General features: G+C 48.3%; 1 protein-coding gene across 1 annotated transcript; it reads right to left on the bottom strand.

Moving 5' to 3' along the window:
- Positions 1-4785: 4785 nt before the first annotated feature.
- LOC144685519 (uncharacterized) lies at positions 4786-23888 on the bottom strand. Its single transcript, XM_078550105.1, has 6 exons — positions 23564-23888; positions 16768-16910; positions 14343-14413; positions 13464-13574; positions 12158-12261; positions 4786-7094 (listed from the first exon to the last, which is right to left on the bottom strand). Exons 1-6 carry the CDS (start codon positions 23813-23815, stop codon positions 7047-7049), a joined length of 729 nt encoding a protein of 242 aa, XP_078406231.1. The 5' UTR covers positions 23816-23888; the 3' UTR covers positions 4786-7046.
- Positions 23889-25443: the final 1555 nt, after the last annotated feature.

The raw sequence follows: 25443 nt of genomic DNA, 5'->3' as shown, positions 1-25443 counted from the left end.
GTTCTTACTCTGTGCCTAGTTATATAAACACTAAATATTTAAACAGCGGAGATGTTTGTGGCGAAGACGTTGACAGTTGGCTGTGGGGGCAGATAAAAGGTTATTTCCTGTTTTCTTTGTTTCTCTGTGGGTATAGTGTTGGGCCGTGTTCTCCACAATTCCAATATTTTCCTTCCTCCCCGCCGCCTCTTTGAACAAGGTCTGTTCAGTTAATACAAAAGCAAATGCTGGAAAAGCTCAGCGGGCCTGGCAGCGCCCGTGCAGAGAGGAACAGAGTTAACGTTTCGAGTCCTCGCGGCTCTGAAGAAGGGTCATAGGGCCTCGAAACGTCAGCTCTGTTTCTCGCTCCACAGCTGCTCCCAGACTTGCTGGGATTTTCCAGCATTTGCTGTTTTTAATTTCAGAAACAAAAACAGAAAATGCTGCAAAAAGCTGAGGTCTGACAGCATCTGTGGAGAGAGAAACAGAGTTGACGTTTTGAGTCTGTATGACCCTTCTTCAGAGCTACAGGGAAGTAGAAATGTGGTTACATTTAGACTGTTTAAGTGGGGGTGGAGGTGAAGCTGGATAGAAGGCCAGCGATAGGTGGGGGCAAAGGAGAGTTTGACAAAGATGTCATGAACTAAAGGACAAAGGAGTGTTAATGGTAGTGGTAAGGGCTAAAGGAGGTGCTTATAGTGGCATTAAGGCTAGAAAGCAGAATGTGATAATAGCAGGGTAAGCACTCTGGAAAGGACAACATGAACAAGTGACAGGTGGCCCTTGTGGGGGTGGGGTAGGGGGAGGGGACAGTGGTGGGGGAAAGAAAAGGATTGAAAATGGTGTAAAAAGGGGGATAAAACAATGAATAAGTGAATGAAAATAAAAATGAATAAAAATAGGTGGATAAAAAATTAAAAATGAATATTGAAAAAAGGGGGTAAAAAAGGGGTGCAGATAGAGGAGAGAGTTCATGGTCTGAAGTTGTTGAACTCAACGTTAAGTCTGGAAGGCTGTAAAGTGCCTGATTGGAAGATGAGGTGCTGTTCCTCCAGTTTGTGTTGAGCTTCACTGGAACAATGCAGCAGGCCAAGGACAGACATGTGGGCATGAGAGCAGGGTGGAGTGTTGAAATGGTAAGCGACAGGGAGGTCTGGGTCATGCTTGCGGACAGACCGAAGGTGTCCCGCAAAGCGGTCACCCAGTCTGCGTTTGGTCTCTCCAATGTAGAGGAGACCACACTGGGAGCAGTGAATACAGTAGACCAAATTAAGGAGATGCAAGTGAAGCGATGCTTCACCTGAAAGGAGTGTTTGGGCCCTTGGACAGTGAAGAGGTAAAGGGATTCTGCGATTGCGTGGGAAGGTGCTGTGGGAAGGGGATGAGGTATTGGGGATGATGGAGGAGTGGACCTAGGTGTTCCGGAGGGAACAGTCCCTTCAGATCATGAATCCTCTCCTCTATCTACACCCTTTTTTTTAAATCCCTTTTTTCAATATTCATTTTTATTACTTATCCACTTATTTTTATTCATTTTTATTTTCATTCATTTATTCATTGTTTTATCCCCCTTTTTATCCCACTTTCAATCCCTTTGTAGCTTAGAAGAAGAGTTAGACTGACTTGAAATGTCAACTCTGTTTCTCTCACCACAGACCTTTCAGTTAATATTTGGACACCTTTTTGTGGGGACTCAGTGTTACTCACAGTAAGTGCTTGTGGTGGAAGAATAAGCCCAAAGCTGGTCTTTTTCCACAAGTTGGTTTATTCTCAAGACAACTCTTCAGTACAACAAACTTCCAAGTACCTCCCACACCAGAGTGTTCCAGCTGTATCAATTTATACAGTTTTTATGGGAGAACCAATGCCCATCACCTGTTTTAACTAGCAATTGTGTCTTTAACAATGTAATTTCTATGCAGTGTAATTACTGATACATTGACACTCAACCTCAGCTCAGGTGCCTGTTTCATCTTGTTTTGTCTGTGAGTTTGGAAGGAAAGAGGGAACAGTATTTTCATGGTGCTTTCCATGTCCAATGGACATAGCAAAGCACTTTACAGCTAATGAAGCACTTATTTGAAGTGCAGTCACTGTTGTAATGTAGGACATGTGGCAGCCAATTTGCACACAGCAAGCTCCCACAAGCAGCAATGTGATAATGACCAAATAATTTGTCTTTTTGGTGTTGATTGAAGGGTTGGCCAGGACACCAGGGAGAACTGCCCTGTTCCTCTTCAAATAGCACCGTGGGATCTTTTACATCCACCCGATGCAGGCAGGTTGGTTTAATGTCTCAACTGATGGCGCAGCAACTCCAGCAGTGCAGCACTCCCTCAGTACTGCTCTTGTAGTGTCAGCTTTGATTTTCATGCTCAAGCCCTGGAGTGGAACTTGAACCCAGAAACTTGTGATTCAGGGGCAAGAGTGACACAATGGAGTCGCTGTTAACTCTTCAGGGTTATCAATAGGCTGTTCGACTATATTGGCCACTGCAGACCATTCTGACCCAAATTGAAGTGTGTCCTGGGTTGTGTCTTTATAGGTTTGTGTGATCTTTAGATTTGATTGCCTGGTTGGGGAGAGGGAGGGGGAGGGATGTGGAGGGGAGAGGAATTTTCCAGTATTTTTTTCCCCTCATTGGCCCTGGGTATTTTCCTCTGTGCCTTTTAACACTCCCAGAAGATTACAGAGCTGTGGGGATGGAAGTGGAGAGGGATGGGGGTGTGTAGGAAGGCTCTATTCATGATGCTGCACACATTGTCAGATGTGACCAGACTCGATGTTCCAGCTGGTCTTTGCTGACCAGTCACTGTTACATGTACATGGGTCATTCTTACAATGATCAGGGCTGAGAATCTCAGACGAGTGTTCCCCTCCTCCCTTCCTCCCCTTGTCCCTTCCTCCCCTTGTCCCTTCCTCCCCTTGTCCCTTCCTCCCCTTGTCCCCTCCTCCCCTTGTCCCCTCCTCCCCTTGTCCCCTCCTCCCCTCATCCCTTCCTCCCCTCATCCCTTCCTCCCCTCCTCCCTTCCTCCCCTCGTCCCCTCCTCCCCTCCTCCCCTCATCCCTTCCTCCCTTCCTCCCCTCCTCCCCTCCTCCCTTCCTCCCCTCGTCCCTTCCTCCCTTCCTTCCATCCTCCCCTCCTCCCTTCCTCCCCTCGTCCCCTCCTCCCATCCTCCCCTCGTCCCCTCGTCCCTTCCTCCCCTCATCCCTTCCTCCCCTCCTCCCCTTCTCCCCTTCCTTCGTCCCTTCGTCCCTTCGTCCCCTCGTCCCCTCGTCCCCTCGTCCCCTCGTCCCCTCGTCCCTTCCTCCCTTACTCTCTTCCTCCCTTACTCCCTCCTCTCCTCTCAACCCAGTCCCCCAGCCCATTAGCTGTCAACTTATGGGGCAGAATTTTGCCCTCAGATGGCGTGTGGGCCCCACCGGCTTGGCGGCCGGCGGGCAGCCGACCCATGCCACCGAAACGGGGCCCGCCGCCATTTTAAGTGGACGGGCCAATTAAGGCCCACCTAGTGGCATCCCCGATGGGAAGCGCTATGTGCTTCCTGTGCCGGGGGTGGGGGAGGGAATCCCCATCTGTCAAAGAGCACACTGCTCCCTGAGGCAAAGTCCTGTCTCAGGGAGAATACTGACAGTGTCAAAAACATTAAAAATAGAAACATTAAAAAATTATTAACATGTCCCCCTCATGTGACAATGTCACACGAGATGAGACATGTTAATAAAGAACACATAAACTTTATTAATTTTTTTTACAAAATGGACATGAAACTTCATCCCGCCAGTGGATGAGGTTTCATGAATAATCTGGAACCCGCTGGGGCTCCTGGCCTGCCCACCAGCCTTAAGCTTGGACGGGCAGGTCTTTAATTACTTTAAATAGCCTGTCAAAGGCCTCAATTGGCCATTGACAGGTCGGTGGGCGGACAGCTGATTTCGCTGTCCGTCCGCCTTCCTAAAAATTTAAATGGGGCGGGATGACGTCGGGGGTTCCTCCCGATGTCATCCCGCGTCATTTTCCCCTCGGCGACCGGGCCCCGCCCCCAAATCGCCAAGGGGAAAATCCTGGCCATGGAAAATCACAGTCTCTATGTACCTTAACACTGGTGCGGGTTGGGACCCGGAAATGGTTCCGAGATCACAGCCCTGACCCCCATCCCCCAGATTCCCCAGGTGAAAATCCTGCCCATCGCTTCCCCAGATTAGTTTTAAATTCTCTCCCCTTCAAGCTCGGGCTGTGACCTCGGGTTCTGGACAAGGTGAAACAGTTGGTCATCTCGACATTATCCCATTCCCTTTGAACCCTCAACACAGCAAACCCATCACCTCTCAACATTCTCTTATCCAATGGGAACGTGTCCAATTTATTGCTGAAAAAAGGGACATGTCGAAACTTTTTGTCGTGCACTCATCAGGACACTTTGCAAGAATACCCATATAAGGGGGAAAAGAACAATTTATACTGTATGTTTGCCCCTTTATATTGCGATTCTTGTGAAGTGTTCTGATGAGTAAAACTCTAAGTTCTGTACTACCAAACAACTGTGTCCAATGTACACAACCGCTCCTCACAATCCAATCCCCTCAATCATTCTGTTTGCTCTGTTCTGTATCCTTTCAATAACTGTGATATCCTCTCTATACCGAGGCGACCAGAACTGTACAGAGTGTTCCAGCTGTGGTGGTCGCCCCAGTGGTTTATAAAGTGGCGGGTTTACTTCACTATATTTCAGCTCAGTATTGACCTTTTTAATACACCCTAGTACCTGATATGTGTACATTCTATAAATATATAGACAATAACAGTGCCAATGCAAATGAGAGCTTTATTACCATTGACAGACATTGAATAGGATGGTGAGTATCATTATGCCAATTGTGATCTGAAGTGGGTACAGTATCCAAACTAGAAAAGTCATTGCATATTGTACAGAATAACATCTCCATATGTCTCCAATACTTTATTAAGATTCGATCAATAACTGACAGCAAATGAGTTTACAATATAATTTAAGATAAACATATTGGTATCTGAATATCACCTTCCCGACCTCACGTCCAGACTGTCTTATGTGCTTAATGGAGGCAGCGTGTGAACAGTGATAACGTCGCTGGGTGTTACACTCTGCTCTGCTTCATTCAAACCTTACCCCAAAAAACACCGTCGCTGGGTCAAAATCCTGGAACTCCCTCCCTAACAGCACTGTGGGTGTACCTACACCACATGGACTGCAGCGGTTCAAGGAGGCAGCTCACCAACGCCTTCTCAAGGGCAACCAGGCATGGGCAATAAATGCGATGCTGACAATCCATGAACGAATTTAACAAAAGCACCCAACAGTAAACTGCGGAGTTACTGAAACAGGTGGAAAGATTTTTCAAAAGATCTTTAGGAGTTATTAGTTAAAGCCTTCTCTGAGTGCCTCCATTTCCTGCCCTCTCTCCCATATTTCTTTATTTCTCTCCTTACCGATGGGCCATTTTCCTTTCTTTCTCTGCCAATCATCTTCCTGTCCTATTGCGAGCCGCCAGGGAAAGGTCGCACACTGAGTCGCTCAAACCCGGAGCCACCATCACAGAATCATCGTACAACATAGCAGGAGGCCATTCAGTCCATTGTGCCTGTGCCAGCTCTTTGAAACAGCTATCCGATTAGTCCCATCCCTCCCTTTCTCTTTCCCCACTGCCCAGCAAACATTTCCTTCTCAAGTATACATCCCGGTTCTTTTGAAAGTTCCTATCGAATCTGCTCCTGTCGCCCTTTTTGGCAGTATGCTGGTTACACCATCTCACTGCACTAAAGCATTCCCACCTCCCCTTTCCTCCGCTCCTTTCACCCAAATATCTCTCAACGCACAGAAACCATCCCTCTCAATAAAACTCTGTACTCCGTCCTGTCTACATAGAATCACGGGCCGTTGCTGTGATCTGCTATTCGGAGATATCACACTGGGATCACACAGGTTCTCTGTACAAAACACTTCAAACAATGCCTGTTCATTAAATATCAAATATCTGCGGGATAATTTTAACCTAACTCTCTGTCTGGGAGTCCTATGGGATGGGGTGGAATGCCGGTTTTACATTCCTGCCCAGTATCTGTTGACAATACGGTGTAAAGTCAGAGGGGCTGTAAAATCAATGTTGCACCCGATACCATCAGTTTCCTGATGGGTAGGTGATTTTAGAATTCTCCCCACCAACCCTGGTGTGGAGATTATGAGACATTGGTTAATCCCTCAACCGTAAACTAAAATGGATCCACTCTCATGCGCTGCTTCCTCTACCACAATGCTTTTCGCAATATCACTAGCTGTGACTTGAGCTATTAGCTTTGGGTCCCTGTGACAGGTACTGACCCACAGTCAGGGGGAGTCACAGCAGCATCAGCTGTATCAACAGGGTTACCACAGGGTCAGTTCTGCTCGGTCGCCACCACTCCCTCTCCCAGACAGATCTCTCAGTTCACAGTCAACCTTCAACTTATGCAGACACTACCATTGATCTTGGATCAAGCTCCATTTTAATTCCTTCAACATCGCTGGCTGGGCCAGCACTTATTGCCCATCCCTAATTGCCCTTGAGAAGGTGGTGGTGAGCTGCTTTCTTGAACCGCTGGTGTAGGGATACCCACAGTGCTGTGAGGGAGGGAGTTCCAGGATTTTGACCCAGCGACAGTGAAGGAACGGCGAGATATTTCCAAGTCAGGACAGATCATCTGCTGCCCTTGTCATTCCAGGTGGTGGAGGCCGTGGGTTTGGAAGGTGCTGTCTAAGGAGCCTTGGCGAGTTGCTGCAGTGCATCTTGTAGATGGTGCACACTGTTCGTCGGAGGGAGAGCTCTATGGAAAGCTAAAGTCAGTGATATCCAGTCGGATACGCAATGGAACATTCTGCTGATTGACCGTGAGGAAACAGTTTGTTTTCTAGAGAAGAAAATGTGAGGGCTATCGCTGAAAATTACTACCAGCTCTTTGCTAACTTGCTTCCGGTTTAGAAACTTGATATCGGAAATTCATTGCTGGACAGGGTTTTGCAAAGCTCATGTTTATCGGGGAGCCAGTGCTGTCACTTCTGACTGGTAGCTTCCTCTGTATCTTGTGGGTCACACACTTCCTGAAATGAAGAAAAATAAACATGAAGAAATCATGTTTGAGATGGTACAAATTTCTTTCACCCCCCATCAGGATACATGAGAGGGGTTAAAACACCATCTTTGCATACACTAGATTATCTTTGATACAAATGCTTCCAAGTTTTAGTCTGTTTCAATGCAGATGTCTGGAGGAATTAAAGTTATAAAGAAAGATTTGCATTTTATCATGACTTACCATGGCCTCAGGATGTCCCCAAAGTGCTTTACAGCCAATGAGGCACTTCTGAAGCGTAGTTTCTGTTATAATGTAGGAAGTGGGGCAGCCAATTTGTGCACAGCAAGCTCCCACAGACAGCCTTGAGTTCATGCTGGATGTTTATATGCTGCATGTGGTCTATTCCCATTCAATCTGTCTCATCTCAGCCTTTCAGCTTATCGTTCTATCTCTTTTTCTCTCATCTACCCATCTAGTTGGAGGCAGGAGGTCATTTGATGAAGACTATAAGAGCAAAATTAGGCCACTCGGCCCCTCGAGCCTGCTCTGCCATTCAATAAAATCACAGCTGATCCTCTACCTCAACTGCACGTTCCCGCCTGACCTCCAGAGTCATTGATTCCCTTAACGTGCAAGAAAAAAATCCATCGAGCTCTGTCCTGAACATGCTCAACGATGGAGCCTCTCTGCAGCCCTCTGGGGTAGAGAATTCCAAAGATTCACAACACTCTGAGTGAAGAAATTTCTCCTCGTCTCAGTCTTCAATGGTCTTTAATGAGAATGCGACCCCGTGTTCTAGACTCTGCAGCCAGAGGAAACTGTCCCTCAGCATCTGCCCATCAAACCCCTTAAGAAATGTATATGTTTCAATGAGATATATCTCCAAGCTTTGTCAGCTTTAACTGCAACTTCAACTCCCAGTGTGTGTGTCCTCAGGTGTCGAAGGGTATTTGATGGAATCAGTGTGGGGCCCACAGCACCATTAGATCTCTGATCCATACGCTAGTTGGCATTCTCATTCAGAGACCACAGGATGGACAATGTGCCATTGTACAGCGTGCTATGGTCCCCTGATTGGGGGGTGCGTTCAGCAGAGCTTTACTCTGTATCTGAATACGGGATCCTTCTCCAACACAAACCACCTGTCACTTTAGCTAATTTGAGCTAAGTTTAGCACTGGTGTTTGATCGCCTAGAGGGGCTACAGAAGAATTTTCCATATTTTCAAGAATTCTCTTAAAGAAATGGCATCAGAAACTGTTTGGAATTATCTGCTCTGTTTCTGCTTTCTCTCTGTTTGTCTGCATTACTCCTTTCGATTCTAAGCCTTTAGTTTGAGGTTGTCCTGGAAGCTGTCACTGTTTCATGTATAAGGGCAGCAATCTTCTTCAGTGTCTGTCTCAGTAAGAGGCTTTATTGAACTGAATAGAAATGGCCGACTACAGTGACTTTGCCTCGTGGCAGAATCACATGACTACGGCAAGTCAGGTGTGACATCAGTCTGGTTACATTTCACAACCCAAACATTCCCCCTTCCATTTCGAGCAAAAGATATAAACATCCCCCTTTACCCAGTGAACAAAAGACATTTGCATGCACAATCCTGTGTGACTGTGAGTTACTCAAGTTACCCACTATGCACCCATTGTTCTCATGCATTGGCAACTGCTTGTAACCAGTCTGATGTCACATCTGACTGGTAACATTTTACAACCCAAACATGCCACTTTCCATATTGAACAAAAGATGTTCCAGCCACAGGAACCTTCATCCCCTCTGTTTTCTTCTGTTACTCGAGCCCTAGGGTCATCACAGCACCCAGAAGGAGGCCATTCGGACCATGCCAGCCCCCTGTAGAACAATCCAGTCAGTCTCCATTCCCCCGCTCTATCTCTGCATACTGGCAGTTTATTTCACTTAAGTGCCCATCCAATTTCCGTTTGAAACCATTCATTGGGTGGAATTTACCATGGCTGGGGGATGTCATAGAATGGCATGGGAGATCCTGTGTTGGAGGCCAGACACTGGGAACCCAGGACTGAATCAGGTCGCGGTTGGGGAAGCAGTGAGGTGGCCATGCTGTATCTCAGTGGTGGGAAGGTATTTGAGATCATTAAAAAGGTAATTAATTCAAATGAGCAATACCTCAGACAGGAATTAAACACTGCTCTCCAAACTTAACAAGCTGTCAGTTCCCCCAACATTAAAAGGTAGTGGTTTTGAGGTGAGGTCTCTGAGGGGGAAGGTCAGCCGTTCTGGAGCTGCCTGCCATTGGAGGGTAGGCATTTTACAAAAGGAGAGAGGAAGCAAACAAGTGTATGAAGGGGAAAAACTGAGGGGCAACACCTGCACCAAGGGCAGCAGCTAGCGAAGGGGGTGGGGCGGGGGTATATCATCCAAGATGGGGATCACCCATCCTGTCTTCCTGGACCCACAAGCGGTGGAGGAGAGGTGGAGTGGGAGGGGACTGCAGGCCCCAGAGCTGCCATTGCTGGGACAGAGGGAGCAGCGGGGTGCAGCCTATGGCTGGACAGGCTGCACCAAGACGCAATGGGGAGCAGGAGCAGGAAGGCGGTCGAAGACAGCTCGCGCCGCGGACTGGACGTTGCATGAATTACCTGCAGATGTCAGAGCACCAGTGCCAGGGAAGACTGAGTCTCTCAAGGGAATCTGTCACCAACCTGTGCATGAAGCTGCAGGGTGACCTCTGACCCATGGGTCTGGGTGGACATCCAATGCCATTGCCATTGCAACTCACCGCAATGCTGAATTTCTACACCTCTGGCTATTTCCAAAAAATCACAGGGACACAGTGCAGAATATCCCAGGCAGTCACACAGTGTTAGAGAAGTGACCAAGGCACTGTTTAAGAGAGCTGGAGAGTTTGTATGACTCCACACTGACCCTGATGGCCAGGCTGAGAGGTCTCTTGGCTTCAGGCTGCAGGTTCCCAGGGTGCAGGGTGTACCGGGCGTAATCGGTTGCACCCATGCGGCCAGCAAAGCTCCCTCGAGCTGTCCTGCAGCCTTCATCAACAGGAGGGGCTTCTGCTCCATAGATGTCCAGTTGGTATGTGACCAACTTGCAAGTTTGGTGCCCGTTTCCCTGGGAGCCCCTATGATGCATATGTCCCTTGGCACTTCCAGCTGCCAGTTGTTCAAGTGCCTCACATGCTGCGAGGATGGGTCCTGGCTGCTGTTGCCAGTGATGAGCCCTCACACTGAAGCTGAGGGACGGTACAATGCTTGGCACAGGTCGACCTGGGCCACAATCAAACAGACAATAGAGCGGCTCAAGGTGGGATCCCGTTCCTTGGGCTGCTCCAGAGGAGCTCTTTAATACGACACAGTGAGGGTTTCCAGAATCATTGTCATCTACTGCGCTCTTCATAACCCCGAGCGGCAGAGCGATGAGGCATTGAGGGGGTGTGGAGGAGACTTAGTCCAACTTCTGACAAGGAGGGTGTGGAAGAAGAGGCTGAAGAGACAGGACAGCCACATCAGCCACCTGCACCAGGAGCCAGAGCCTTGGAGATACTCTGCCCGGGAGGTGGTGACAGCCTCATTCACACCAGTTCCAGCAGGCATCAGTCAGGTCACTGAGCTGGCTGTAGACACCATCAGCAGATCATGCCTCCCCTACATCCCATTAGACATATTACTTACCGCTTTCCATTGAGCCACCATCTCCAAATCCAAAGGACACAGGAATAAATGCACAAACGCAATTTAATGAAATATTAAACATTGATCAAAGGTGTCACCCTGGTGTGTCCAGGTGCCCTTTCTCACGTGCTTCCGGTTTAATGAGGCTTGGCTCTGGCGGCTGCAGCTGAGGTGTAAGTAGGATGTTGGATGCGATTCCCATGACCTGAGTGACCTTGCCGGGCATCCTCTGGCAGCCCTGGAGTCCTGGAGGGCCCCAGGATGCTGAGGACACTCGCACCAGTGCAGCTGCCTCCTCTGTGGCCACTTCCATTGGGAGGTAGTCGGCAGAGGAGCTGAGGAGAGATTTCCACCCTTGAGGCACTTTGAGGGGGTCTCCAAATGTGTCAGGCTGCAGCTCCTCCTCCCTCCGAGTGCGCAACGGCATCTCGTTGTCTACCAGAGAAGGAGGGGGCAACTGGAGGAGTGTCCAAGTGCTCGGTCCCCTCCATCGCCTCTGTTCCCATCACGCTCGTGGGCAGCGAGTTCCTGGTCACCACTCGCTGCGAAAAATATTCTCCCTCCCCCCACCTACCCATTGCATCTTTTGCCCAAAACCTAAAATCTGTAACCCCCCCCACCCTGCCATTGTTATAATCTTGTTCCTTTTAAACTGCAGGTGGTTCACAATATATTGTTCACTGTGTTCGGGTGAAACTTCAATCCCCAAGTCCCAGAATGAGCTTTAGCTGTTGGAAGTGGAGTTGAACAGTGAAAAGATAATTGAACCAAAGCAATGAAGCTGCTGGGGTTTTTCATCTGTATTTTAAATTTAGCAACAACTTGCATTTATGTAGCACCTTCAACATAGTAAAATGTTCCAAGGTGCTTGACAGGATTGTTATCAGGCGATTCTTGACACCAAACCACAGTAGAGTGACATAAAGAGAGGTGATTGGAAATCTGGGCAAAGAGCAAGGTGGGAGGGACGTCTCAAAGGTGGAAACTGAGGTGGAAAGGCTGATGAGGGTATTTCAGGGCTTCCGGCCTCGTTAACTGAAGGCACGGCCGCCAAGCATGGAGCGGTGGGAGTTGTGGTTGTGCAAGACACCAGAAATAGAGGATATCTCAGAGGGTTGTGGGGCTGGAGGAGATTACAGTGAGGGCGAGGGCATGGAGGGATTTGGAAATGAGGATGAGAATTTTAAAATGGAGGCGTTGGACTGGGAGCCAGTGTCGGTCAGTGAGTGCAGGGGTTGATGGGTGAACGGGATTTGGTGTGAATTTTGGATGAGCTCAAATTGATGGAAAGTCCAGGACAGCAATAAAATCGTCAAGTCCAGAGGTAACAAGGGTATATAGATGAGGAGAATTTGCACTTTGGCTTTTGGACTTTTGACAGTCAAAACTAGCATTGCTGAGAGAAACCAAAACAAGAAACCTACCTCGTTATGTGCTAGGACAAAGATTTTATCCTTCTTCATTCCCAAACATTCAACCTGGTCTTCAAATTCCTTCACTGCATCCTCTACCCCAGTTGTATTTCGATCTGTTTTCATTCAGAAAGGAAACGTTTAGAGTGATGCCTGCTCATTATCACATTTTATTACCTGTTCCTTTCCCGCTCGATAAGCACCCTAGAAAAATGAGCAGGGTTACGGGGAGAACGCCGGGAGGTGGTGGGGGGGGGGGCGGGAATGGCACTGAGTCGCTCATTCAGAGAGCTAGTGCAGACACTATGGGCAGAATGGCCTCCTTCTGCACCCTAATTGTTCTGTGCTCCTTTCCTCATGAAAGCACCAATAGGTTTGAGTTGCGGCTCAGTGGTGCATCTCATCTGAAAGTCAGCACCCCTGACAGTGCAGCACATCCTCAGCGCTGCACTGCGAGTGTTGGGCCCAGATTATAGACTTAAGTCTCTGGAGTGAGCCATGAAATCTTCTGAAAGATTTGTCAGTTGTGGCTCAGTAGGAATCTCTCTTGATCTGAGTCAGAAGATTGTACTCTTACTGCATTAAAGGTGCTACATGAATGCACTTTCTTGTTCTTCTTGTGCTCATTAGAACAAAGACCAGCCCTCCCAGGGTTGAAGACCCTTTCTGCAATTAATAGCTGACCTTGACTACGAAATTGGGCAGGGCTGGGGGAATCCCTGAGGGAGGGGAAGGAGGAAGGAGGAGGAGGGGTGCGTGTGTGGTGGAGGTTGGAGGAAGGAGAGATGGAAGCTGGGAAAGAGAGTGGGGGAGGGGAAGGAAGGGAAGCAGTGTAGAGAAAAGGGAGGAAGAGAAGGGATTGGGAAAGGGAGAGATAAAGAGAGAAGGTGGAGATGGAAAGCGGGCAGGGAGGGTGAAGGCGGAGAGGTGGAGAGGGTGGGAGGAAGAAGGTGGGAGGTTGAGAGAGAGATGGGGAGGGGAAGGGAGGAGCAAGGAGAAAGTTGAGGGGGAGAAGCGGGAGGGAAGGTATAGAAGGGAAGATGGAAAATGGGTAAGGAGGATGAAGGGGGAGAGCGACAGGAGAGGGATGGGGAGAGGGTGGGAGGCTGAGGGGGAGTTGGGAGGCAGAAGAGAGAGAGAGGAGGAGGGACTGGGGGCAAGAGATAGGTTGAGGGAAATAGGGAAGGAGAGATGGAGGGGCAAGAGGAGGAGGCATGGGGTGGAGAGAGAGGAGGGAACAGAAAGCCTGGGCCTGGTAAATTTATCCAAAAGCTTGATTTAGAAAAGAAACTTAATTCAGCAATTTGAGAACACTCACGGTACAGATCGACTGTGTTGTACTTTTTGCCTTCTCGCACATCCTGGACGTGAAAAATCAGGGAGTTTTGAATTTTTGAGTTGAGAACAGTCAAGACCGTGCCAGGTTTTGCTGCAGGAGACAGAGGACAAATACTTCATCCAGTTGTCAAATCTCCCGCGAGTTAAACAGTGCACAGGGAAAGGATCAAAAGGTCCTCTCCTACTCAGGCCCCTCCCACAACTCTGTTTTTGGTTCATCGATGACTGTATCGGTGTCGCTTCCTGCTCTCAGCCAGAACTGGAAAAATTCATCAATTTTTCTTCCAATTTCCAGTCCTGAAGAAGAACCAGATTTGACCTGAAGCATTAACTCTGTTTCTCTCATCTGTACAGATGCTGCCAGGTGTGCTGAGCTCTTCGTCATCCCCACTTGCTCCCCTCCCCTTGCCTTCCCTCACCTCACCTCACCTCCCCTTACCTCCCCTCCCCTTGTCTCCCTTCTCCTCACTTCACCTCCCCCTTGCCTCCCCTCACCTCCCCCCTCCTCACCTCACCTTCTTGCTATTTTCCGCCTTCCATAAGCCTCTCTCCCCTTTCCCTGCTCCAAGTCTGGCTCACCCACCCCTACATGCTCACACAGGTTCCCTATTCAATTTAAAATGGCCATATCTATATCCACATTCTCCCGCTCCACCTCCACTGGCACCTCCAGCACAACCTCCAGCACAGCCTCCTCCTGCCTCTTTCAGTTCTCCAACTCTGGCTTTCTACACGCCTCCCTAAAGCTGCCCTCCACTGCACCATCATTGGAAAGGCTATCACTAACTGAGTGAAAGTTGCAAGTTGCACAAGCATACATCAAATTTTTTTTTGTTTAAGCCTTAAATCCAGTACTTACATTCACAGGCCAATTCCAGACCATCAGTAGATAAATGGCAAACCTCCGACTCAGAGGTACAGTTGTTTCCTCTAGGTGAAATGAAAAAGGAATTATCATGCATGCAAACCTGATGGTCTCGTTATCTCTACATTGCTGGTAAATCCTTCATCGCGAATATCTTAGACTCATAGAATCATAGAATGGTTGCATCGCAGAAGGAGGCCATTTAGCCCATTGTGTTCACATCAGCTCTCTGCAAGAGCAATTTAGCTAGTCCCACTCTGCCATTCTTTCCCACAGTCTTGGAAATTTTTTCTCTTCAGATAATTATCCAATTTCCTTTTGAAAGCCACGATTGTATCTGCCTCCACCACACTCTCAGGCAGTGCATTCCAGATCCTAACCACTTATTCCCGAAAAAAGATTTCCCTCATGTCACCTTTGGTTCTTTTGGCAGCCACCTTAAATCAGTGTCCACTGGTTCTCCATCCTTCCACCAATGGCAGCACTTCCCCTCGATCTACACATTCACGGGATGTGGGCATTGCTGGCTGGGCCAGCATTTATTGCCCATCCCTAATTGCCCTTGAGAAGGTGGTGGTGAGCTGCCTTCTTGAACCGCTGCAGTCCATGTGGTGTAGGTACACCCACAGTGCTGTTAGGGGGGGGGGTGAATTCCATGATTTCCATGAGGGATTTTGATGGAGTAAATAAGGAGAAACTGTTTCCATTGGCAGGAGGGTCGGTAACCGGAGGATACATTTGAGGTGATTGGCAAAAGAACTAGAGAGGAGAAGAGGAAAAACATTTTTTACATGGCGAGTGGTTAAGATCTGATAGGTACTATTGATGGGGCGGACAGGAGAATTTTTTTCTCTCAGGGGGTTATGAGTCTTTGGAACTCTCTTCCTCGAAAGGCAGTGGATACAGGGTCTTTGAATATTTTTAAGGCAGAGCTAGACAGATTCTTGATTAACAAGGGGGGTGAAACATTATCGGGGAATCGACAGGAATGTGGAGCTGAGGTTACAATCAGATCATCCATGATTTCATTGAATACCGGAGCAGGCTCGAGGGGCCGAGTGGCCGACTCCCGCTCCTAATTTGTACGTTTGTATTCACAAGTAAAATCCCAAAAAGTGAGTTGAATACTCGAAAGGGAAAGGAATTAAGCAGGGCTATGGGGGAAGGAACTAATTGGATAGGTCTACAAAGAACTGGCACAGGCATAATGGGCGAATGGCCTCCTTTTGAGCTGTAAGGTTCTATGGGCAGAATTTTACAGCCCCATTTCAGTGGGGGCAGGGCCATAAAATGCGGCGGGCCGTTATAAATCCCATTGACGACAGCGGGAACGTGAAACCCCACGGTCGTAAAATTCCGCCCGATGATCCTATTTGAGCGCAAAGACTGGAAGACCCTTTGCCGAGCTCAGCGGACATGGCGAGGTGATACCTGAATTCCATCTTTAAATCTGGTCAGAAATTCAGTGCAAATCTTTAATGAACCAGGTACTTGGATATTTCTGAAACGAGAGACGTGTTGTTGAAGATTTTCACCTTGCGCTCATCAGGACACATGCAAGAATGCCAAATTTCAAAGGTGGTGGTGCGGTGGGGGAGGGGCAACAAAAGAAAAAAATACTCCTGAAATAAGGGCAGAAAGTGCCAGAAATAGATGGCAGGCCTGCCCACCAGCAGAAGTAAAGAAAGGGTAATTTAAACAAAAACAGAAAATGCTGGAAAAACCCAGCAGGTCTATGCAGCATCTGCTCTGAAGAAGAGTCATACGGACTCGACACGTTAACTCTATTTCTCTCCCCACAGACGCTGCCCAGACCTGCTGAGTTTTTCCAGCATTTTCTGTTTTTATTTCAGATTTCCAGTATCTGCAGTATTTTGCCTTTGCTTTTACCTCAGGGTAATATAAAGTTTATCGCCCCGGCCTGAACAGTATGAGAAGTAAATGTTGTCCAAAGGGATGGGTGAATATGCTGTCTCATTGAGCGGGAGGGGGAGCAGCCTCTATCTGAGGCAGAGCATTGCTCTCTACTCCATCCCTGCCTGATGGATCTAGCTCTATCACTTCTGTAGTCCAGGTTTAATCGGTCTGGTAAATGCATTTTTCCTCACATGAAGTGTAGTGGAAATCTGGGACTCTCCCCTACAAAAGGACAATTGAAAATTCCAAAAGCTGAGAATGACAGATTTTTGTTCGACAAAGGGCATTAAAGGTCATAGAACAAAGGTGGAAAACTGGAGTTATACTGCTGATCAGCCATGATCAAATTGAATGGCAGAATAGGCTTGAGGGGCTGAATGGCCTCCTTTTGTTCTTATGTAGTCAGAGGTCTCAGTTACCTCCACCCACCATAAAACATCAAAAAGGCACATTGTAAAAGAAATGGAATATAAAATGGTTCACTTGATGGGGTTGGACTTACATTCGCATGTAGGCCTTGATCATTGTCTGGTTCATTTGGGCGATGGGAGTGTTTATAAGGAATACATTGTTCACCAGGCCGTATTGCTTTTGGTATGGCTCGTACTGTGTCACCCAACGGATCAAGTACCACTTGCCAGTAAACTGTCAGGGATGAAGAAGGTTAAAAACCGTCATTGCAAATGAATTGTTGAAGGTTTTTCAATGTTTCTTTTTTATAAGCAGGTGGGTCATGTCGCGCAGATCCTGTCGCACAATGAGCCAAGAAAGACAGGGCTTGTATTTATATAGTGCCTTTCATGACCTCAGGATGCCCCTAAGCGCTTGCTAGTCAATGAAGAACTTTTGAAAAAGTCGCTTGGTAGTACAGAACTTGAATATTGTTGAAAAGAGAGGCATGTTGCTGAAGTTTTTCATCTTGCACTCATCAGGACAAATGCAAGAATGCCAAATTTCAAACGATCACAACAATTTATTCTACAGGAGAAAAGAGTGCTGATTGGTTGACAAGTTGACTTTGTATAAATCGAAAACTTTGGCCAGTCAGGTTGCCAACTCTGGTTGGGCGGAGATTTTATCACATGACCTCCCGTCTTCAAATGCCCCGCCCCCATACTCTCACCATTTGTTGCCCAACACATCCATTTTCACGGCATCCCACCTCCCCACCACCAATTGGAGAGCAGAACAGCCTTTTAAGAATATATGAATTTAAGATATCAGATCTGGAGTAGGCCATTCAGCCCTTCGAGACTGGTCCACCATTCAGTGAGTTCATGGTTGATCTTCTACTTCAACTCCACCTTCATTGACTATCCCTTAATTCACTTAGTACACAAAAATCTATCGACCTCTATCTTGAATTTACTCAATGACTGATCATCCACAGCCCTCTGAGGTAGAGAATTACAAGGGCGCACCTCCCTCTGAATGAGGCATTTTCTCTTCATCTCAGTCCTAAATGATTGACCCTTTATTTCTAAATGTCAGAGCAGAAATGAACTAAAGACAATTTTATTTTAACGTCCTGATGATTTTCCCCCTGAGTGTTGCTGGTAGTCGTGTCCAGGAGATTAACCTTCAATTGCTGGAGACTCCAGGGCAATCTTGGAGGAGTTGGCAACTTTTATTGGCCACAATTGAATTGATCGAATTTTTTCTTTGTTTTGTAACAAATCCAGAGCTAGCCTGATTTATGTCATTGAAAAACCTGCAGGAATTACGTTACCAGTCAGGAGATGCTCTACATTTAAATTGAATGTAAAATGCGAAACTGATTGCTGAGAGGCTGAGAATCTAGCGGCGAGTAACTCACCTCCTGACCCTCCAAAGCCTGTCCACCATCTACAAGGCGCAAGTCATGAGTGTGATGGAATACTCCCCACTTGCCTGGACGAGTGCAGCTCCCACAACACTCAAGAAGCTCAACATCATCCAGGACAAAGCAGCCCGGCTTGATTGGCACCACATCCACAAACATTCACTCCCTCCACCACTGACGCTCAGTGGCAGCAGTGTGTACCATCTACAAGATACACTGCAGGAACTCACCAAGGCTCCTTAGACAACACCTTCCGTTACCATCTAGAAGGACTAGGGCAGCAGATAGATGGGAACACCACCACCTAGAAGTTTCCCTCCAAGGCACTCAGTACCCTGACTTGGAAATATATCGCCGTTCCTTCACTGTCACTGGGTCAAAATCCTAGAACTCCCTCCCTAACAGCACTGTGGGTGTACCTACACCAAATGGACTGCGGTGGTTCAAGAAGGCAACTCAAGGGCAATTAGGGATGGGCAACAAATGCTGGCCCAGCCAGCAATGCCCACATTCTGTAAAAGAATAAGAAAAATCTTCTGTACTTGCTCAGAGAGCTGATAAGTGCTTCGCTGGCAGAGCAACATCATCCACTGTTCTCTCAGCAGCCCGTGGGACAAAACACTCACCGTGACGTGGTACTCAGTCACAAGCACAGGAAGATCCCAGGCCAGTGCTGAGTTGACGGAACACTGCAATTAGCGTCAGTGCCTCTGGGTTTCAAGGGTGGGGCTTGGGAGGGCTGCGCTAATGGGGAAAAAGCAGCCAATAATCCCCTCTGCCGATTGCTATCTTGTGATACTGAGCAGATGTTTGTTCTACTAGCTCTCGGGATCTGGGCATTGCTGGCATGGCCAGCATTTATTACCCATCTGCATTTGAACCCTAACCTGAGGGGCTCACTGGGCCTCTTCAAGGGGAGAGTTAGGTGTCAGCCACAATGCTGTGGGACAGGAGCCACATGTAGGCCGGAACCAGATAAGGATGGCAAGTTTTCCTTTTGATAAAAGGCGCTAGTGAACCAGTTGGGCTTTCACAACAATCTGACGGCTTCGTGGTCACTTTTATGTTTCCAGATTTTTAAAACTGAATTCAAATCCTGGTGGGATTTGACCTCATGTCCTCTCATTTATTAGTCTATGCGTGTTTGGGAGATTGGGCAGGGGGCAGGATCCAGCTTGATTTGGAAATAACTTACAGTCAAATAACTTGCCGACACTCATAGGAGCAGGAGGAAGCCATCTGGCCCCTCGAACCTGGTCCACCATTCATTTAGACCCCAACTCCATTTACCCGGCTTTTCTCTACATCCCACTGTACCCTCACCCAACTAAAATCCATCCATCTCGGTCTTGAAAGCTCGAACTGATTCCCACTCTCTGTAGCCTTTTGGGGGAGAGCTGCTAAAGAGAAGGTTGAGAGGAGGTTTGATCGACGTGTTCAAAATCATGAGGGGTCTGGACAGGGAAACTGTTCCCATTGGCAGAAGGATTGAGAACCAGAGGACATTGAATTAAAATGATTGGTAAAAGAAGCAATGGCGAATTGAGGAAAACCTTTTTTTTACAGGAAATGGCGACATACTGATACTGCTACTGGGCTAATAATCCAGAGACTCAGGCTAATGCTCTGGGGACACAGTTCAGATGTCACCATGGCAACTGGTGGATCTAAATTCAATTAACAAAATTTGGAATTGAAAGCTTGCCTCAGTACTGGTGACCAGGAAACCATCATCGATTTGCTGTTATAAACCCACCTGATTCACTATTGTCCTTGAGGGAAGGAAATCCGCCGTCCTTACCTGGTCTGTCCTACATGTGACTCCAGGCCCACTGCAGTGTGGCTGACTCTTAACTGCCCCCCTGGAATGGCCGAGCAAGCCACTCAGTTCAAGGGCAATTAGGGATGGGCAACAAATGCTGGCCTGGCCAGCAGCGCCTGCACTCAATGGAAAGATAAAAAATAATGGTAAAAATGCAGGGAGAGAGAGGTTAGAATCTGGACTGCGCTGCCTGAGAGTGTGGTGGAGGCAGATTCAATCGCGGCTTTCAAAAGGGAATTGGATTAATGCCTGAAGGTTGTTCAGGCGGCCTCAGTGTTGCAGTGCTATGAGGAAAGTGGGACTAGCTTAATTACTCTTGCAGAGAGCCAGCATGAACACAGTGGGCTGAATGGCCTCCCTCTGTGCTGTAACCATTCTGCGATTCTATCCTCCAGATTTCCTCTCCCTTTTGCGTGAAGAAGTGCTTCCTGATATCACCCCTCAGTGGCCCTGGCTCTGGTTTGAAGATTTGTTCCTGACGCCAGCAGAAGAGACTCGCTAACAACCCTATTGAAGACTTTAACATTGTGAGCACATCAGTCCGGTCATTCCTCAGCCTTCCAATGCTGCAGGGCTTACAAGCCTAGTTAATGCAACCGTTCGCGTAGCATAACCCTCTCATTCCCAGCATCGTTCGGGTGAACCTTCTCCAAGGACAATATACCCACTCCTGGGGGTGACTGGGCCTGACCCAAGTACAATGAATGAGCGTGAGTTGACAAGGGTCACCACACGTTGAGCAGAGAGAAGAGCGGAGGAACAAAGTTAAACTGTTTTAAATCCAAAGTTTATATCCTCCCAGCCCCACCTGGTGGCAGACTCAAGCAAGAGCACCTGAAGCCTCTAGTAGCAGGAGGTTCACTCGACTGATTCAGGTTAGCTTCTTAAAAATTCATTCATGGGTCCGGGTGTCGCTGGCTAGGCCAGCATTTATTGCCCGTCCCTCATTGTCCTTGAGAAGGTGGTGGTGAGCTGCCTTCTTGAGCCGCTGCAGTCCTTGTGGTGTAGGTACACCCACCGTGCTGTTAGGGAGGGAGTTCCAGGATTTTGGCCCAGCGACAGTGAAGGAACGGTGATATATTTCCAAGTCAGGATGGTGAGTGACTTAGAGGGGAAACTTCAAGGTGGTGGTGTACCCATGTATCAGCTGTCCTTGTCCTTCTAGATGGTAGCGGTCATGGGTTTGGAAGGTGCTGCCTAAGGAGCCTTGGTGAATTCCTGCAGTGCATCTTGTAGATGGTACACACTGCAGTCACTGTGTGTTGGTGGTGGAGGGAGTGAATGTTTGTGGATGTGGTGCCAATCAAGCGGGCTGCTTTGTCCTGGATGGTGTCAAGCTTCTTGAGTGTTGTGGGAGCTGCACTCATCCAGGCAAGTCCATCACACTCCTGATTTGTGCCTTGTAGATGGTGGACAGGCTTTGGGGAGTCAGGAGGTGAGTTCAAGTGAAGTCAAAACTAAGACACAGAGCCTTTCCTTGCTGAGCGAGCTTATTGACCATTTCAGTGTCAACATTCCTCACCTTCCCCCAGTATCCCAGCTATCCCCAAATTATATGTGTTCAAATGCCCATCATCTGTTTTCCTTAACAATGTAATTGACAAGCCATTGACATAAGGGATCGGAGTTGAAGGAAAGCAGAGACCTCAGAGGTTTGAAGGACTTAAGGAGGTTCCAAATGGAGATGTGGGTTCATGAAACGGTTTGAACGCAGGGGTCAGATGTTGGGATGTTAAATGCTGTATGAGCTACGCTGAGGGGCTTCACGTGAAGTATTTTGTACAACTGAGTGAAGTGGAGTCCTGCCCAAATGTTACAATTGGCCTGGTACCCCTGTGTTTGAAAGCGCTCGGGGGTGGGGGAGTGGGGTGAAATCAGCCCACTTTCTGCACCTCATCCTGATCCAGTGACACCTGCAAGAAAGGGCTTATGTCTCTATAGCAACTTTCATGACCTCAGCATGTCCCAAAGTGCTTCACAGCCAACGAAATACTTCTGAAGTGTAGCCACGGTTGCAAAATAGGAATTGTAGCAACTAATCCACAAAAAAGCATTGCAATCAACAACCAGCTAATCCATTTTGGTTAAAGGATAAATATTGGGTTAGGCACCAGTCCCTGCTTTTCTTCGAAATAGCTGCAGCAATTTTTTTACAACAGCCTGACAGGGCAGATTGGGCCTCGGTTCACCTCAGTTTAACACCTTATCCAAAAGGCAGCACCCCCAACAGTGCAGCACTCCCTCAGTGCCAGTGTCAAACTGGATTCAAGGCTGTGGAGTAGGGCTTGAATCCCCGGCCCACTCAGAGGGAAGACAACTGAGCCACAGCTGGCACCCAACTAGTGTGGCGTTCCGCATTTTTAATATACCCGATCATTGGTAGGATTCCCAGCCTCTGACCTGCTCTTGTGAGGTAAGGTTGAGCAGGTTGGGCCTATCCCCGTTGCCGTTTAGAGGAAAGAGAGGTGATCTTATTGAAACATAAAAGACCCTGAGGGAGTTGACAGGGCATCTTTAAAATTAGGGGTCTCCCATTTTAGGCTGAGATGAGGAGAAATGTTTTCTTTCAGAGGGTCATGAGTCTGTGGAATCCTCTTTCCCAGGGAGCGGTGGAGATGGGGCATCGCATTTATTGAAGGCTGAGTTAGACAGATTTTTGATTAACAAGGGGGTCAAGAGTTATGGGGGACAGACAGGAAAGTGGAGTTAAGGCCACAGTCAGGTTGCCATAATCTTATTGAATGGCAGAGCAGGCTTGAGGGGCCGAATGGCCTACTTTTCCTAATTCCTGTATTCCTAACTAAGTCAACGCTGGTTTCCCCAGCTGACTGGGGAGCTGTTTGGGATTGAGTCACAGTTCAGGTTGCTCTGTTATGTTTCTTACCAAGGTCAATACTAAGGGAGCACCGTGCGTCAGAGGGTCAGTACTAAGGGTGCGGCAGCATTGTCTGAGGGTTAGTAGTGAGGGAATGCCACTCTGTCGGAGGGTTAGTACTGAGGAAGCACCGCATTGTCAGAGGGTCAGTACTGAGGGAGTGATGCACTGTTGGAGGGTCAGTACAAGGGTGTGCGACACTGTCGGAGGGTCAGTACCAAGGAAGTGCTGCACTAAAGGAGAGTCAGTACTGAGGATGTACTGCACTGTTGGTGGGTCAGCACCGATGGAGTGCTGCACTGTCGGATGGTTAGTATTGAGTGAGCACCATGATGTTGGATGGTCAGTACTGAGGGAGAGCTGCACTGTCGGAGGTTCAGTACAGAGGGGGTGCTGCACTGTCGGAGGTGCTGTCTTTTGGATGAAATATTAAGGCTCCGTTTGCCCTCTCGGGTGAACGTAAAAGAGGCACAGCCATTATTTTGGAGTTCAGCAGGGGAGTCCTCCCCAGTATCCTGGACAATATTTACCCCTCAACAAACATTACTTAGAAAACAGATTGTCTAGTCATTATCATATTGCCCTTTCTTGCTGGGATCTTGCTGCGTGCAAATTGGCTACTGCATTTCATACATTCCAATAGTGGCTACACTTCAAAAAGTATTTCATTGGCTACAAAATACTTCGGGATTTCCTGAAGTGGTGAAAGGTGCTAAATAAATGCAAGTTGGGTCTTTTCTATTCAAGTTAAAATCTCATCAGGTTAGCGTTGGTCTTACCATGGGACATGTCACGTCAATCTTTCTCGGTGTCAGCAGTTTGCAGGCCTGTGGTGAGGCACAGAATGATCCAATCAGATTGGCAGTGATGAAGATCAGGGCAGTCAGGACAGCCATTGTTCCCCTTGCTCTGTCTGTTGCTGTATTGGTGGGTCCTGGGCGGCAGCAGGAGTACTTATAGGCGCTTGTTGCAATCGAAGCACTGACTGTGCTTTTGCCCAATAACAAGACAACACTTCCCCGTCTAAGCATGATGAAATGTCTTCTTGTATTTGTGCCATGAACAATTGCTTCATGCAGAGGTACACACACACAAATCAAGTTCAGGACCTCAAAGCTTTTTTTTGTGAAGCAATGGCAGGTTGTCCTATGCCTGACCCTGAGCACTGACCTTGCGAATTAGTGTCTCAGTGTTGGCCATGGCTCAGGAGGCTGCACTCTGGGCGCGCAAAATCAATGCTGGCACTCTGGTGTGGTACGGAGGGAGTTCTGCACTGTCGGATTTGTAGCCTTTCCATTCAAATGTTAAAGGCAGGCCCTGACTGCCCTCCCAGGTGGATTAAAACCACCTCGGGGCCACCATTTCAAAGCCGACCAGGGGGAGTTTATCCGTGGTGGGCCCGCCCAGTTTTTAATCCCTCAACCAACATCATTGAAACAGAGAATCCAGACATTTCGTCTCATTGCTGTTTGTGGGAGCTTGCTGTGCGCAAATTGGCGGGGGTTGCGTTTGCTACATTACAGCAGTGACTGCGTTTCAAGGGTATTTCGTTGGCTGCCAAGCACTTTGAGATACCCTGAGGTTGTGGAAGGCGCTATTGAAATGCCAGTCTTTCATCTTTTCCACTCAGTGGGCATTCGTTGGGAGTCAAAATGGGGGCGGGGGGAGGGTGAGGGGAGTGGGGGTGGGGGACAGGATGGAGGAAAGCGTAGAGCGTGAGATGGAGTGACTAGGGGAGGGTTGAGAAATGGCAGCGCACAGCAAGCTTCCACAAACAGCAATGTGAGGATGACCAGGTCATCTTTTTTGAGTGATGTTAGTTGAGGGATTAGTATTGGTGCAGGGCACCGGGGAGAACTGCCCTGCTCTTCCAGGGGGTAGTTTACATCCACCTACGAGAGTAGGCGGGGCCTTCAGTGTAACATCTCATCCTAAAAATTGCACCTGGGGGTAGCACAGCACTCCTTCAGTGCTGCGCAGAAATGGCGTCCAAAGGTTAGAAGCTCAGGGGTAGAAACTTCCGCTTGGCTTGTGGGCGTGTGCCTGACGTGCTCGAGCACGGAATAGCGTCAGGCGAGCGCCCCAATGTCACCGCGCACTCACATGACATTTCGGTCAGTGGGCGCTGGCAAGAGTTGGCAGCGCGCCCGCCGACAATTAAAGGGGCCTATTAAGGCCATCAAAATAACAATTGGCGGCGACGTTTCGTTGCTCGTCCCAACCTTATGGCTGGCGGGCGGGCGAATCGGCCAGGCGGCCTTTGCATTTTTTGAGGAAACCTCATCCAAGGGTGGGATGAGGCTTCTGTGACTGACTAAAACAAAGGTGAAAATGTTTGAAAAAAACTGTCACCATCCGTATGTTGAGGTGTCTCATTCTGAGATGCGGACATTTTTCCACCCCCCCCAGATTTTACATTCTGTTTCTATCGGTTTTAAATTCTTCAGCTCCCTGAGGCAGCTCTCCGCCTTCAGGGAGCCTTGATCCTGCGCTCCCCCCACGCCCGCGCTGACTTCAGCGCTCGCCCACCTCCTCCCCCACCCCACCCCCCACACCAGCCCAGGCAACGCTGAGCCTTTCAAGCGGGCCTTTCACGCTGGCTGGCTGTTAATTGGCCGGCCAGAGTGAAATCGCGGCCAGGGGCCGATCGTGGTCGGTG

Source organism: Cetorhinus maximus, chromosome 10 (genome assembly GCF_964194155.1).
Source record: "Cetorhinus maximus chromosome 10, sCetMax3.hap1.1, whole genome shotgun sequence".
Classification (NCBI taxonomy): Eukaryota; Metazoa; Chordata; class Chondrichthyes; order Lamniformes; family Cetorhinidae; genus Cetorhinus; species Cetorhinus maximus.
Note: the sequence above shows the minus strand (reverse complement) of the source record. Positions and strands in the feature narration are given on the sequence as shown.